This window comes from Plodia interpunctella, chromosome 9 (assembly GCF_027563975.2).
Source record: "Plodia interpunctella isolate USDA-ARS_2022_Savannah chromosome 9, ilPloInte3.2, whole genome shotgun sequence".
Lineage (NCBI taxonomy): Eukaryota > Metazoa > Arthropoda > Insecta > Lepidoptera > Pyralidae > Plodia > Plodia interpunctella.
In genome coordinates, this window is record NC_071302.1 from 8076113 (window position 1) to 8088505 (window position 12393).

General features: G+C 32.3%; 3 protein-coding genes across 3 annotated transcripts; all 3 read right to left on the reverse strand.

The window, feature by feature from the left end:
- Positions 1 to 2194: 2194 nt before the first annotated feature.
- Positions 2195 to 4594, reverse strand: LOC128672685 (uncharacterized). Its single transcript, XM_053749981.1, has 4 exons — positions 3833 to 4594; positions 3541 to 3633; positions 3102 to 3252; positions 2195 to 2710 (listed from the first exon to the last, which is right to left on the reverse strand). Exons 1-4 carry the CDS (start codon positions 4592 to 4594, stop codon positions 2538 to 2540), a joined length of 1179 nt encoding a protein of 392 aa, XP_053605956.1. The 3' UTR covers positions 2195 to 2537.
- Positions 4595 to 4937: 343 nt separating this feature from the next.
- LOC128672601 (uncharacterized) lies at positions 4938 to 7535 on the reverse strand. Its single transcript, XM_053749851.1, has 4 exons — positions 6756 to 7535; positions 6365 to 6457; positions 5449 to 5599; positions 4938 to 5240 (listed from the first exon to the last, which is right to left on the reverse strand). The coding sequence occupies exons 1-4, from the start codon at positions 7533 to 7535 to the stop codon at positions 5068 to 5070; spliced, it is 1197 nt and encodes a 398-aa protein (XP_053605826.1). The 3' UTR covers positions 4938 to 5067.
- A 1343-nt stretch (positions 7536 to 8878) lies between these two features.
- Positions 8879 to 11025, reverse strand: LOC128672602 (uncharacterized). The gene is made up of 4 exons (XM_053749853.2): positions 10792 to 11025; positions 9736 to 9828; positions 9408 to 9558; positions 8879 to 9054 (listed from the first exon to the last, which is right to left on the reverse strand). The coding sequence occupies exons 1-4, from the start codon at positions 11023 to 11025 to the stop codon at positions 8882 to 8884; spliced, it is 651 nt and encodes a 216-aa protein (XP_053605828.1). The 3' UTR covers positions 8879 to 8881.
- Positions 11026 to 12393: the final 1368 nt, after the last annotated feature.

The window sequence follows — 12393 nt, forward strand, 5'->3', positions numbered from 1 at the left end:
AATTAATATTATCTATTTCGGTACTCTGTTTACCTATGATGAAAATATCTACCTGAATTAATGACTCAATACTTTACACAAGTGAATATTAAAAAAGAAGATCCAATCAATCAATCACTAAACTTTATTGCGAGAATATCAAAAATTAATAAATATAAGATCTTAGACAATAAACAGCATTGTTTGCTATGCAATTTGTTTCAATATTCATTTAATCCAAATATTTTATGCAACTTTGAATTAAATCCATTTTCATGGTCACTTCCCAGCCAAACTACGTTCTAAAACTGAACTAAATCTATCCAATTCCGCCTAATGGCGCCACTAGACCCATTACAGGACAAAGGAAGGTTCTCTATATAAAAGATAAGATGTAAGTCTTGTCATCTGCGCCTAATGATAATAGCTCACATAATTCCGGACAAAAGCGAGATGTGTCGAAAGCAGACGGAAAATATCAGAAAACTTTCTTGTACCGAATTCGCTGAGACAAATTTCGGAATTAACGACCCCCTTTTTATGGAGACGTTTCAAAGGTCGTTGACCTAACATATCATTAGATGTAAAACTTGTAGTTTGAATAGGAATATAGATAGAAATGGGATATTACAGAACGTAATCGAGGAATTTTACTCACAATGCATATAAGATGGAAAATGAAAGAAGAGGAAAATAACACAGCTGAAGTCGCGGATACCTATCGGATTATTATTAAAAAATATTTATTTCAACGTCGCTTTCCACGTCTATATTTTTCATTTCAACATCATTTTTCCACATAATTTATGTAATGCCGAGAGTTTTGTACATACCCGGGATAGATTTCTTATAGTGCATAAATACGACTTGCAATTGTATTCTCCTCTGAGATCCAACAATGTTTACTACAAATGAAACAAAGGTTTATTTTTAGCAAACGTTTATTTAGCTCGGCAAAGTTTATTTTGGGGATCAGGACCAAAATGTTGCCGTTACGGCCAAATGGTATATTTTGTTTTCCCAAAACCCTTCACGTTGCGCTAAGTTTTTCCCTGAAAAGATAAAATGGGTGCGTCACTTGCGTCGTTTGCGTCACCCGGAATTTCGGCGTGGACTCGCGAGAGATAATAAAAGTGGATGTTACTAGCTAATTTTTTCCTTTTTCTTTCAACCGCTGTTACCTAAATCTTTGGTGAAACGGAACGATTATGATACGTTTTAGTACGAATTTTGCCGCAAAATCGAATTTTCGACGTGAGACACTTTATCTGCAGATATCTGTTATTTGTGTTACTTATCCAAGTTTGATCTGAGTTCGAAATCGGGAATGGAAATTGTTATTGGAAATAAATGAATCTACCTAGCTCAAGTTAATGTGCCATGAAAATGCTTGAGAAAAACTTTGCCAATATCTTATTATTCTCTATAAACTAATATCAATTTTAGGAATAATATTTATCGATAATAAACAATAGGATCAATTTTATTAAAAGCTATTCTTAAAACAGGTACCTCATTTTCTGAGCTGACACCATGAAAAATATAGGAAAATTATTCAGAGAAGCTCATATTGATAACTCTCAAACTCAATTTTATTTTATGACAATCCAAAGTGTATTCACTGGGAGTTAATCAAGAGAGAAACGTGTTTTGTCCAATTTGTAAACCAATTTACCCTTCATAACAGTCAACTGGGTCCTTAACAACGTTTTCGTTTTAAAAATGAGTTTTATCAACGTCAAGCTCAAATTGAACAATCGTTTCCCTAATAAGTCGCATCGCCAAACAATTTTATTAACAGGCGTCAAGGTGAATTCAGGGCAAAATTTTATGTTACAAAAGCCGGGTTAAGTCAACAGCACATCAACCAATTAATTGATAATATTATTGGAAAAATACATTGGTTTTTACTTGTAACTAAAATAAATTCAAAATTAGTTATTTTAAATATTATGTTATGCTATCTGAGCCAAGGGCCCATAGGGCCCGGCCCGGCCGTTGAGGCATTCATAAGGCCGAAGCTAACATTGAATTATTTTAATTATTGTTCTACGCAATAGATGCTTTGCATTAATAATATAATAATAATATTTTTGACAAGAAAACTACCACAGATAATAAAATACATCGAACTACTGAACTACTGTTACTAAACTATAAATAAAACAAAGTAAGTACAGAAACATTTTTAGTCGATAAAGTTGAAGATTTTTATGATGATGATACGAGGTGATGAGTATAATCACATCTCAGATAACGTACGCAAACTTAATATATACAATGATAACAAAGTAGGTGCTGCAGAAGCTGGAGTACCTCAGTGGCAGATATATTATTTGATTAGTCTGATCACACCCCAGATAGCATACGCGTATTCAATACAAAACAGATCTTAGTCGATAAATTTGGAGAACTGTATTATGATAATGTAACTGTAACTGTATTATGGTACCCCAGCACCATCTACCTCAGAAGGTGCTGGGGTACCTGAGCGGCAGAGACATGTTTAATCTGATCACACTTCAGACAGTGTACGCATAGTTAATACAGAACAATTCTTAGTCGATAAACTTGGAGAACTGTATGATGATGACGAGGTAGGTAGTACAGAGGCTGGAGTAGCTCAGCGGGAGAGACATGTTTAGCCTGATCACGCCCCAGAGTGCGTAAGCGAACTCATTCTCGCGGGTCAATTGGAAAAATGCCTTCACTTGTCGCCTTTCAATTTTATCTGAAACATAATATCAATGTGGAACGTTAAAACATGAAACATAAATGATCGTGAAATATAAATGATGGTTCTAATTTCATAATTACTATCGTCATTTTTCTATGTTTTGAAACAATCACACAATACACATTTTCACAGTTTGTTGACGTAAAATTGATACATATCAAGAAAAAATCTTTCATTATGTTACTCTTTGAACCAAATTTGAAACAATGCAATACAAGTGCTCGCGACCTTCGTCGCCCATGTCAACTGGAAAGCAATAATATGTTAGTAACAAGTTAGTAACACGACTACTTTTGGTCAAATCTCGTCATTGTATAGGCGAAACATTTCGCCTTGAATATTTTGAACTCAAGTTTAAAAGTACTTTTTAAAATGTTTATATTACCAAGTTCCCCTCTGTTGGCAGCATCGTGCAACATAGTCCGTATGTGTGACACTTGTGTTGTGGTCACACTGGAGTAGTAGCAGGGAAAAACCACCGATATGGTGTACTTCAAGCATCTTACTGAGCTGTATATGATCATCAGCTGTTTCAACTGAAATTAGAGAAATATGTCAAACAAATTTAAAAACATAATAAAACAGGGGTCTGATTTCAAATCTAAAAATAATAATAAAAATATTTTAACATACAACTACAGTGTTTTTCATGTAAAATAGCCTTCGCCATTTGGCAAAGGAAAATGTTAATATTTATTACCAGACATGTATGAACTTACACATAAGTCTTAATTATACGCATTAGATATAAGTCTTAATTCTACGCTGCGACAGTCATTATAAATATGCAATATTTTTAGGTTGTGCAAATGTTGTAGACTTACTGTAGAATCAGAGTCATCCATTTGCAATGCTTTAAATACATTTTTCATAAGCAGTGTGCTTGACAACCCCGAGCAAAACAATGAAACTATCATCTGAAATCACAAAAATATAAATCAGAAGACAACATCACTTCTTTATATAAAAAATCAATATAGTAGCGTATTGAACCAATAATACGCACGAAACTAAATACTGCTCTTTTAAAAACAGATATTAATAACAACTTAAAGTATCGGCAGACAAGATTTAAACTATAAATCTTTTCTGCCGATATTTTAACCTTATTATTACCGGCAAACTCATTACAGAATTGAGCTGTTCAGCGCACTTGTGTAACAACTCATATGTTGTATGCAGTGATATAGTATCGAGTTGGACATTCCTTGATAACTCGTCCACTCTGTCCAGCTCTTTAGTTACTTTCCCAAATTTCTTCGTCACATGCGCTTTTATCACGCGTACTCTGATCAAAATCATTCTTATTAAAGTACAAAACAACATTTGTTCGCTATCGTACGCCATCAAAGTTAAGTTCATTATGATCATAACATAACTAGCTTGACCGTACGCATAAAATAATCCGAATTCTATCACGCTGTATACAACACTAATAGACATCCAAATTAAGCTTCTGTAACTCGGAGACGTTACATTGAAATCTTTATTAATATTCAAAATTTCATCAAACGTGTTCATGTTAGCAAAAAAAACATCGAAAGTTTTCTTCTTAAAGAGGATGGAGTTGAAGATCAGGAAAGCATACACAGTGCAAGAGGTATCTTGAATGACGACAAAAGAAGCGCTTTCGTTCCTGAAGTTAATCATAAATAAAATGGTCAGAATCATGAGTAACAAACTATACGTTCGGGAGAACCAAGTCACAAGTCTTCCACATTTCATCAAATAAACACGATTAATTCCAAGCAGCGCTTGAACATAAACGATAAATTTTATATTGCTAGCGACATCCTTGCTTTTGTTGAAAATACTGTTATTTTTTCCTGGTTTAACATTAATTGGGGTTACTTTAGATGACTTTTTGATCAGCGTCATAGTTATTTTGCTTAGTAAATGATGAAGCTTCCTATTTAATAGAGTACTGATGCCGTTGTAGTGAATTAAGTGAAGAGTGTATTCCATAATATTGGAGTGCTGATCTATATCTAATGTAATATAAATTAAATTGACCTTAATCGACGAAGTCGATTAATTGACAGCTCCCATTTAATAATAATAAGATATCTAATATCAATTTTATAAGATACTAGTTTTTGCCCGAGGCTTCGGTCGCGTGATTTTCCCTTCTAAAAAAAGAATGGAAGTAAAATCTTGGTCGCATAAATTTTTTATCCTATGTGTACCTGAAATTCATTTATATAGAATTAAATTATATTCCGTTTTTTTATTATAATATCAAATATGTACACGAGGAAAAGTAAATAATTCTAAACTAAACAAATGTTTTACGTCTATGTATGTATATTCGTAGATAAAGCATTAGAAATCGACTGTAACGTCAATAGAACTTAGTCTAAAAACTTGGAAAACTGTATAACGATGACGAGGTAGGTAGTGCAAAGGCCGCAGTAGCTCAGCGGGAGAGACATGTTGAGTCTGATCACGCCCCAGAGGGCGTACGCGAACTCTTTCTCGCGGGTCAACTGGAAAAATGCCTTTACTCTGCGCCTTTCAATTTTATCTGGAATAAAACGCACATTTATACAGGATGGAGATTGACGTTTTCTTACACGATATGGGATAAATGCATTTAATCATGGAATGCCAGTACCGTCTACCGAGGGCATACTCACTTAGATCAATTTCATATAATTACTGACGAATATTTAAAATTTGTCCATTTAATATTTAGGATTTATCGTAAAAATAGAATAATTCTTACTTCTTACCAAGGCTTCCACTATTGGTGGCGTCATGAAGCGTGGTCCTTATTTGTGTTACTAAAGCTGTAGTCACAGTGGAGAAGTAACAAGGTACGACGACCATAAAGGTATACCTTATGCAACGGACTGAACAGAATACGAGTACAGGTCGCTTTATCTGGAATTAGATACTGCAATTGATTTCACCTTATATATATATATATAACGCACTATAATAATATATACTAATAATTATAATAGACTAGAATTATTATAGACTATGTTTACACCCTTCTAAAACGGAATTACTCACTAAAAGTATTGTATGGCACCTAAAATTTATAACATAATTCCACAACAATATAAAGATCAGAATTTAAATTTATTTAAAAAGCACCTCAAGTCCTTACTGATTGATAAATGTTGTTATAATTTGAACGATTTTTTAAATGATAGACTCAGATAAAAATTTAGTTAAGTACTTTTATTTGATCGATTTTGTTTTGTCCCACAAAATAAATAGATAGCATGCTCTCAAAAATAAATAGCATGCTCTCCATTTAAATTTGCATACCCGTGGACGGTGAAACATGTAGAATTAAGTTCTTCTTTTAACACCACATTGTAAAAAAATGTAAACTCATGTTTTTACAAATAAATAATCTTTGTCTATAATACGCAAATAAATAAAACGTTGAAAATAATCATTTACATCATTAGTACTTTTTTGTTGACTATAGTTTGAATGTACTCGTGATTTGGGACAAAGCACAACTGACACTACTTTAGATTTATTTCAAACAATTTTTTTGTATAAGTGGGACAAAGTATCGTTACGAAACACACTTATTTCTTAAATTGTAACATTGTAAGATATAACGTCGACTTTCGTTATTGCATATATTTTATACTATTAGTTAACAGATATATGCTGTATACTTACTGAGGAACGTATGACATCCGTTTGCAATATCATGAATACATTCGTCAACAACATTGTAGTTACTATCCCTGAACAAAATAGTGATGTCATCATCTGCAATAAGCGATATATTTAATTTAGTTATACTAATCTTGCTTACTCAACTAGTTTATGCCAAAATCTGACAGGAAAAATGCAAAATTGTTTTTGCGCTCATAAAACTTTTGTACATTATAAAAAAATATATATCTAGTTACGCATTTTCTCCATCTATCTCCCACTTAAAAGTGAGAAATAAAATAAAACACATCAATGATGATTGAATGATATGACCGAAAGAAAATATAATCTCTTACATTATTACAATAATATTAAAAACAGACGGTATTAATAAACTTATCGTTTTTATTACCGGTAAATTCATTATAGAGTTGAGTTGTTCAGCGCACTTATGTAGCAAGTTGTAGGTTCGATGCATCGTCGTAGTGTCGAGTTGAGTATTATTCGATATTGCATCCATTTTGTTTAATTCTTTACTGTCTATCTTTCCAAACTTCTTTTTTACATGAGCTTTCATAATTTGCGCCCTAACATATACCATTCTTAATAATAAAACAAATAATAAAAGCTCACCATCATGAGCCATAATTGTAATTGTACATAATACAGTCATAGAGATTTCAGTGTAATCAAAATCAGTAATATATAATCCAATATGGTATTCCATCGCACTGAATGCCAGAGTCACAAATATCCATATTATGCATCTGAATTTTGGATGCATAATATTTAAATTTTCTTTAGTAATGTTTAAAATGTCATCATACATATTCATGTTTTCAATTAAATATTCGAAAGTTTTTCTTTGAAAAATCATGGAATTCAAAACCAGAAAAATAAATTCAAAACAGGAGACGTATTGAATAATATAATAAGTAACGCTTTCACTCTTGTAGGTTAACATTTGCAGAAGTATCAAAATTATGAAAGCAATGCTATACATCTTAGAAACCCACGATACAAATCTTCCACGTTTTAGCAAATAAGTACGATTAATTCCAAAAATCAATTGAGTATTCAAGACCAATTTAATTATATTGATGACATTTTTATTTTCAGCAATGGGATTATTTTGTTTTTTTGGTCTAACTTCAACTGAGGCTACTTTCGGGGACTTCTTTATTAAATCCATAGTTAGGCAACTGTAAAATGTTCTCTGGACTAAAATACTTAAGACGGTAACAGCAAATGTAACTCTAAGTTAATTCCTGTGAATTGGAGTGCCGACATCTAGCAATCATTAAATAAATTGACATTAGGCGATGATTAATTGACAATACATATTTTATGATGATCTAGGTTAATTTTATCAATTGCATATGAAATTGTTATAGTAACAATTCTTGAATGATTAATATCAATTCACATATTGCTTTTGTACTATTTACACTAAATATACTTGTACATAGTTTTATGCTTATTGGTATTTCATAGTAGCAACTTATTTTTCTTAAGTTTATTATTATTATTAAGTTACTTGTTTTAGTTTCATTAACAATTCGAGGCTATTTTTCGTAGCCTTTGTAAACTGTTCGAATACAGTTTCATTTGTGGATTTATTAACTTTGATCTACTTTATTCTGATTTTCAAGTATAGACTCATAAGTAATTCTATAATAAGTAATTCTATAATTACTATTAAAGAGGTGCTTTCAATCTTGTAAGTCATCATAAATAAAAGAGTCAGAATCATGAATATAAAACTGTAGATCTTTAAAAACCATGATACAAATTTTTCACAATTTATCAGATAGATAACAAGTGCTATTTATTCCAAAGCAGTGTAATACACGATAAATTTAATAAATGCGTTTTTTGCTTCAGCAAAAGGATTGTTATGTTTTGTTGCTTTAACTTCAACTGCTGTTACTTTAAACGTCTTTTTTATCAGAACCATAGTTATTTCATTTCCAAAAAGTTTATTTTTGACTCATATTTCAAGGCTGTAATAACAAATTGAACCTATAATATTGGAGTGCCGATGAATATCATGTGGTCATTAGACAAACTAAGTGACACCCTTCTTGGTTGATAAAGATCATAATAATCTTAATTGCACTTAGATAAAATTATTAACAACGATTTCTGATTAAATGCCTTTTCAATTATTAAGTACTAGCTGCACCCCAGGGCTTTGCTCCCATGTGAATCCGACATCAAAAGTACCCAGTGAGTAAGCGTTATTCCAGGTTATAATCTACCCGTGTGCCAAATTTCATTAAAATCCGTCCAGTAGATTTTTCGTGAAAGAGTTACAGTTAAACATACACACATACATCCTCACAAACCTCCGCATTAATAATATTAGTAGAACACATTAAAGAATGTTTTAAAAATACGTGCTTATGTTTAACTACGACTAGAAATCCAATATACAATTTCTACACTACTGTATTACGATTTGACTCCATAAGCAGTAGTCATTAGTTACCACTAATATTATCACTAAATATTGTTATTCTTTGAACAGAATCAATTTTAGTCTATAAATTTGGAGAACTGTATAATGATAACGAGGTAGGTAGTGCAGAGGCTGAAGTAGCTCAGCGGCAGAGACATGTTGAGCCTGATCACGCCCCAGATAGCGTAAGCGAATTCCTTCTCGCGGGTCAAGTAGAAAAACGCCTTTACTTGTCGCTTTTCAATTTTATCTAAAATTAAAATATGTATTTTAGTTAAAACTATTATGCTCTCAATAAATGCAGTATTTTCTTCAACTTTGCGTCGATGTGACGATAAAACTGAAACGCTATGCTACCTAGTTAAATTTTTTCTTGAAAGAACTGACCCACTTATTTTGTTTTATCAGAAGTTCATCTTACTCTCTCTTTCATCTCTGAATATTTCCGGTTACGTTCGGGGCCGTGTCGAAGTGAAGCCCGCGGTCACCATAAAAAAATAAACTTAAAATTTGAAGATTTAACTATGATTTTACAACTGTCCGCTTGCTGACGTCAACCCTCCGAGTTAATATGTATAAATGATAGTTGAATAGAATATTTACCAAGTCGACCACTGTTGACGGCATCATGAAGTATGGTTCTTATGCGTGCCACTCTTGTTGTTGTCACAGTGGAACAATAACAAGGTATTATCACCATTAAAGTATACCTTCCGCAACGGACGATGCAGAATAAGATTATTGTTAGTTTTAGCTACAAATAAAAAGTCATATTTTAAACGAGAGTATAGAGTAAAAAGTAAATCATTCTCATAAAATCCTTTAAAACATAATGATATACTTATGTTCTTTAAAAAAATATGAAAGCCCAATGTAACGAATTTACTTGCAAAAGTTTAACGTAACTACCCATTAGCATAATATTACTTACGGTTTGATCAATATCATCAGATTGCACTACGATAAATACGTCCCTTAGCAGCATCGTGGTTGTCAACCCGGAGCAAAATAACAAAATCATCATCTGCAATAAACATTTTTCCATTATTTCATATAACGGCAAGAAGATCATTGGATACAGTAACAGAGGAGAGAGCAGACTAGTCTTCCGAAGCGTTTTTTATCAAATTTTATAATACTATGTTAAAATACCTTTGAAATCTGATAATTGAAAATTAAAAAAAGTACAACTAGGGGTAACAAATACACTAGGGGATAAATTGCGCAACATATCGCTCGGCAACAAAGTGAAGAGGTTTGGGGACACTTGTCCCCAATGTCGCGGGACTAGAGCTGCATAAATATTATCCGAAGAACTTGTATTGATATAAGTACTGCGTACATCCTTCGGAACAAAAAAACGCCTTTCCTTTTGTTTTTGCTTATTATGGATGGTGGATGCAATGATGAAACAGGGACTATGAAACAAGTTTAGAACCTTAGACTATCTAGAAGTAGACAAATTGTTGAATTGGAAGTGTTGACTTTCGTGTATTACGATCTCAGTACAATACAGCCTTCAAATGTTGCTAAGTGGTTTTGTAATGTCGTGTGTACACATTTTTAAGGCGAAATAATCAATTTCACTGTATACTTATGGCACACGGCACTGCTGGTGCTGCCGCCATGACAGGGGCAATAAGCAACGTGTCCCGCGTCACATAGGATAATGTCCCGAAACACTATGGAACATTTCGGCAACACGTAAATTGAGTGTAGCGCGTCATGTTGCGCAACAAAATTTCCCTAGTATATTAGTATATTCATTTGCCTTAATACTCTAGCAAGTATGTTTTAGAAGTGGTATGAAACCTAAACCTTTCACCATTATAATATTGTTAATAGTAACAATTAACAGTCGTCGTACGAAACATGTGTATTTTATTGAAAAGGTAATCGAAAACTTACATTGTTATTTTACTATTATACTTTTTTATCTTTACTTAAAAGCTATAGGTAGATAAATTTAACATGATGTAGTTATTACCGGCAAACTTATAATAGAATTTAGCTGTTCAGCGCACTTGTGCAACAACTCGTATGTTCGATGCATCGACATTATATCAAGCTGAGTTTTATTTGTTAATGCGTCCACTTTGTTTAATTTTGTACCATCTTTTTCTCCATACTTCTTTTCTACGTGAGCTCTAATTATACATACTCTGGCTAATATCATTCTAATAATACCACAAAACAATACCAGCTCGCTATCATGAGCCATAATTGTAATTGTACTTAGTATAATGATATAGAATTCAGTCAAAGAAATAATATAGAATAAACCAACAATCTCCAAAATACTATATAGTAGAGTTACACTCATCCAGAGTAAACCACGTTTGTTCGAATAAAAAATATTCATGTCTTCGTTAATATTCAAAATGTCGTCGAACGTTTTCATATTTTCAATTAGGTATTCGAATGTATTTTTCTGAAACATCACAGAGTTGAAGATAAGGAGAATATACTCCACACAGGAGACGTACTGTATGACGAGATATGAAGTACTCTCATTCGTGTAGGTTATTAAATGTGCAAGAGTCAAACCTACGAATATAAAGCTGTAGAATTTAGTAAACAATTTTATGAATCTTCCACACTTTAACATATATATACGATTTATTCCAAGAGTTGTTTGAATGTAAACCAATAATTTGATTGCGTCGACTATCTCGTTTGTCTCAGAGAAGAGATTGTTTTGTTTTGGGCGTTGAACTTGAACTGGGTGAACTTTTGGAGTAGTCTTTTTCAAAGTCATCGTTATTTTAGCTCGACTATCCAATAAAATTCTTCTATTTGTGTCTAAATACAAAAAGTGACTATCTGTGGTAACTGTTTTGAAATATAATACGAGCAATTAAAAGTTAATTAATACCAAAGTGCTGATGTTTATCTTCCAACAAATGAATAAAAAAATACTTTGTTAAATTAGTTCATTAACAATATCACATTACTGATTATTGTGATAGATCACTATCGTATAATGTGTATTGATACTAATTTCGTTTTCTCCTTATACATTTAGTTATAAAAAATATATTCAAATTGTAAATATTTATCATTTAACTTTTAGAAGGTATCAAATTCCTTGCAATTTATATAATAATAGAGGGTAGGCTTACCTAACCAATGATTGATGGTTTGCGCCACCGTAACGCCAGTATATGGGTATTAACCTTGGCACCTATTGTGTCAAAATGGGAAAGATTGATAGCCACCGAGACGCAGACAAGCTTCTTATAGATTGTATACAAAGCGGTAGCTTTTTAGACGTCATGTATCATGCTCGTGTACACATACAATAGGAGTCTTCACTACCGTGCCAAGGAAAATATTGTAAAGAAACTTGTGACGCATGTGAAGACAGATTTTTTGCTGAAATGAAAATCTTGGAAGTCGGATCTTCATATTTATACAAGAAATACCTAATTAAGGGAACCAGTATTTCAATTTCGTGATTTTTTCATCTAACATTGCCATTTTAAGTATAACATTTTTTTAATTAAATTAAGATGAAATAAAGAAATTAAGATGGGTACCTTCCAGTCTGGACTAATAAACAACTAACTATCTTCAAAGACTGAATACA

Coding starts and splice junctions, on each gene's coding strand:
- LOC128672601 (XM_053749851.1), bottom strand. CDS start 7,535: ATGGATTTAATAAAGAAGTCCCCGAAAGTAGCCTCAGTTGAAGTTAGA. Junction 5,600..6,364: donor CGGATGTCATACGTTCCTCA/GTAAGTATACAG, acceptor ATCTAATTCCAG/ATAAAGCGACCTGTACTCGT. Junction 5,241..5,448: donor CACCAATAGTGGAAGCCTTG/GTAAGAAGTAAG, acceptor GTTTTATTCCAG/ATAAAATTGAAAGGCGCAGA.
- LOC128672602 (XM_053749853.2), bottom strand. CDS start 11,025: ATGGCTCATGATAGCGAGCTGGTATTGTTTTGTGGTATTATTAGAATG. Junction 9,829..10,791: donor ATTCTATTATAAGTTTGCCG/GTAATAACTACA, acceptor TGTTTATTGCAG/ATGATGATTTTGTTATTTTG. Junction 9,559..9,735: donor CTGATGATATTGATCAAACC/GTAAGTAATATT, acceptor TTTTATTTGTAG/CTAAAACTAACAATAATCTT.
- LOC128672685 (XM_053749981.1), bottom strand. CDS start 4,594: ATGACGCTGATCAAAAAGTCATCTAAAGTAACCCCAATTAATGTTAAA. Junction 3,253..3,540: donor TGGATGACTCTGATTCTACA/GTAAGTCTACAA, acceptor CTCTAATTTCAG/TTGAAACAGCTGATGATCAT. Junction 2,711..3,101: donor TGCCAACAGAGGGGAACTTG/GTAATATAAACA, acceptor ATTATGTTTCAG/ATAAAATTGAAAGGCGACAA.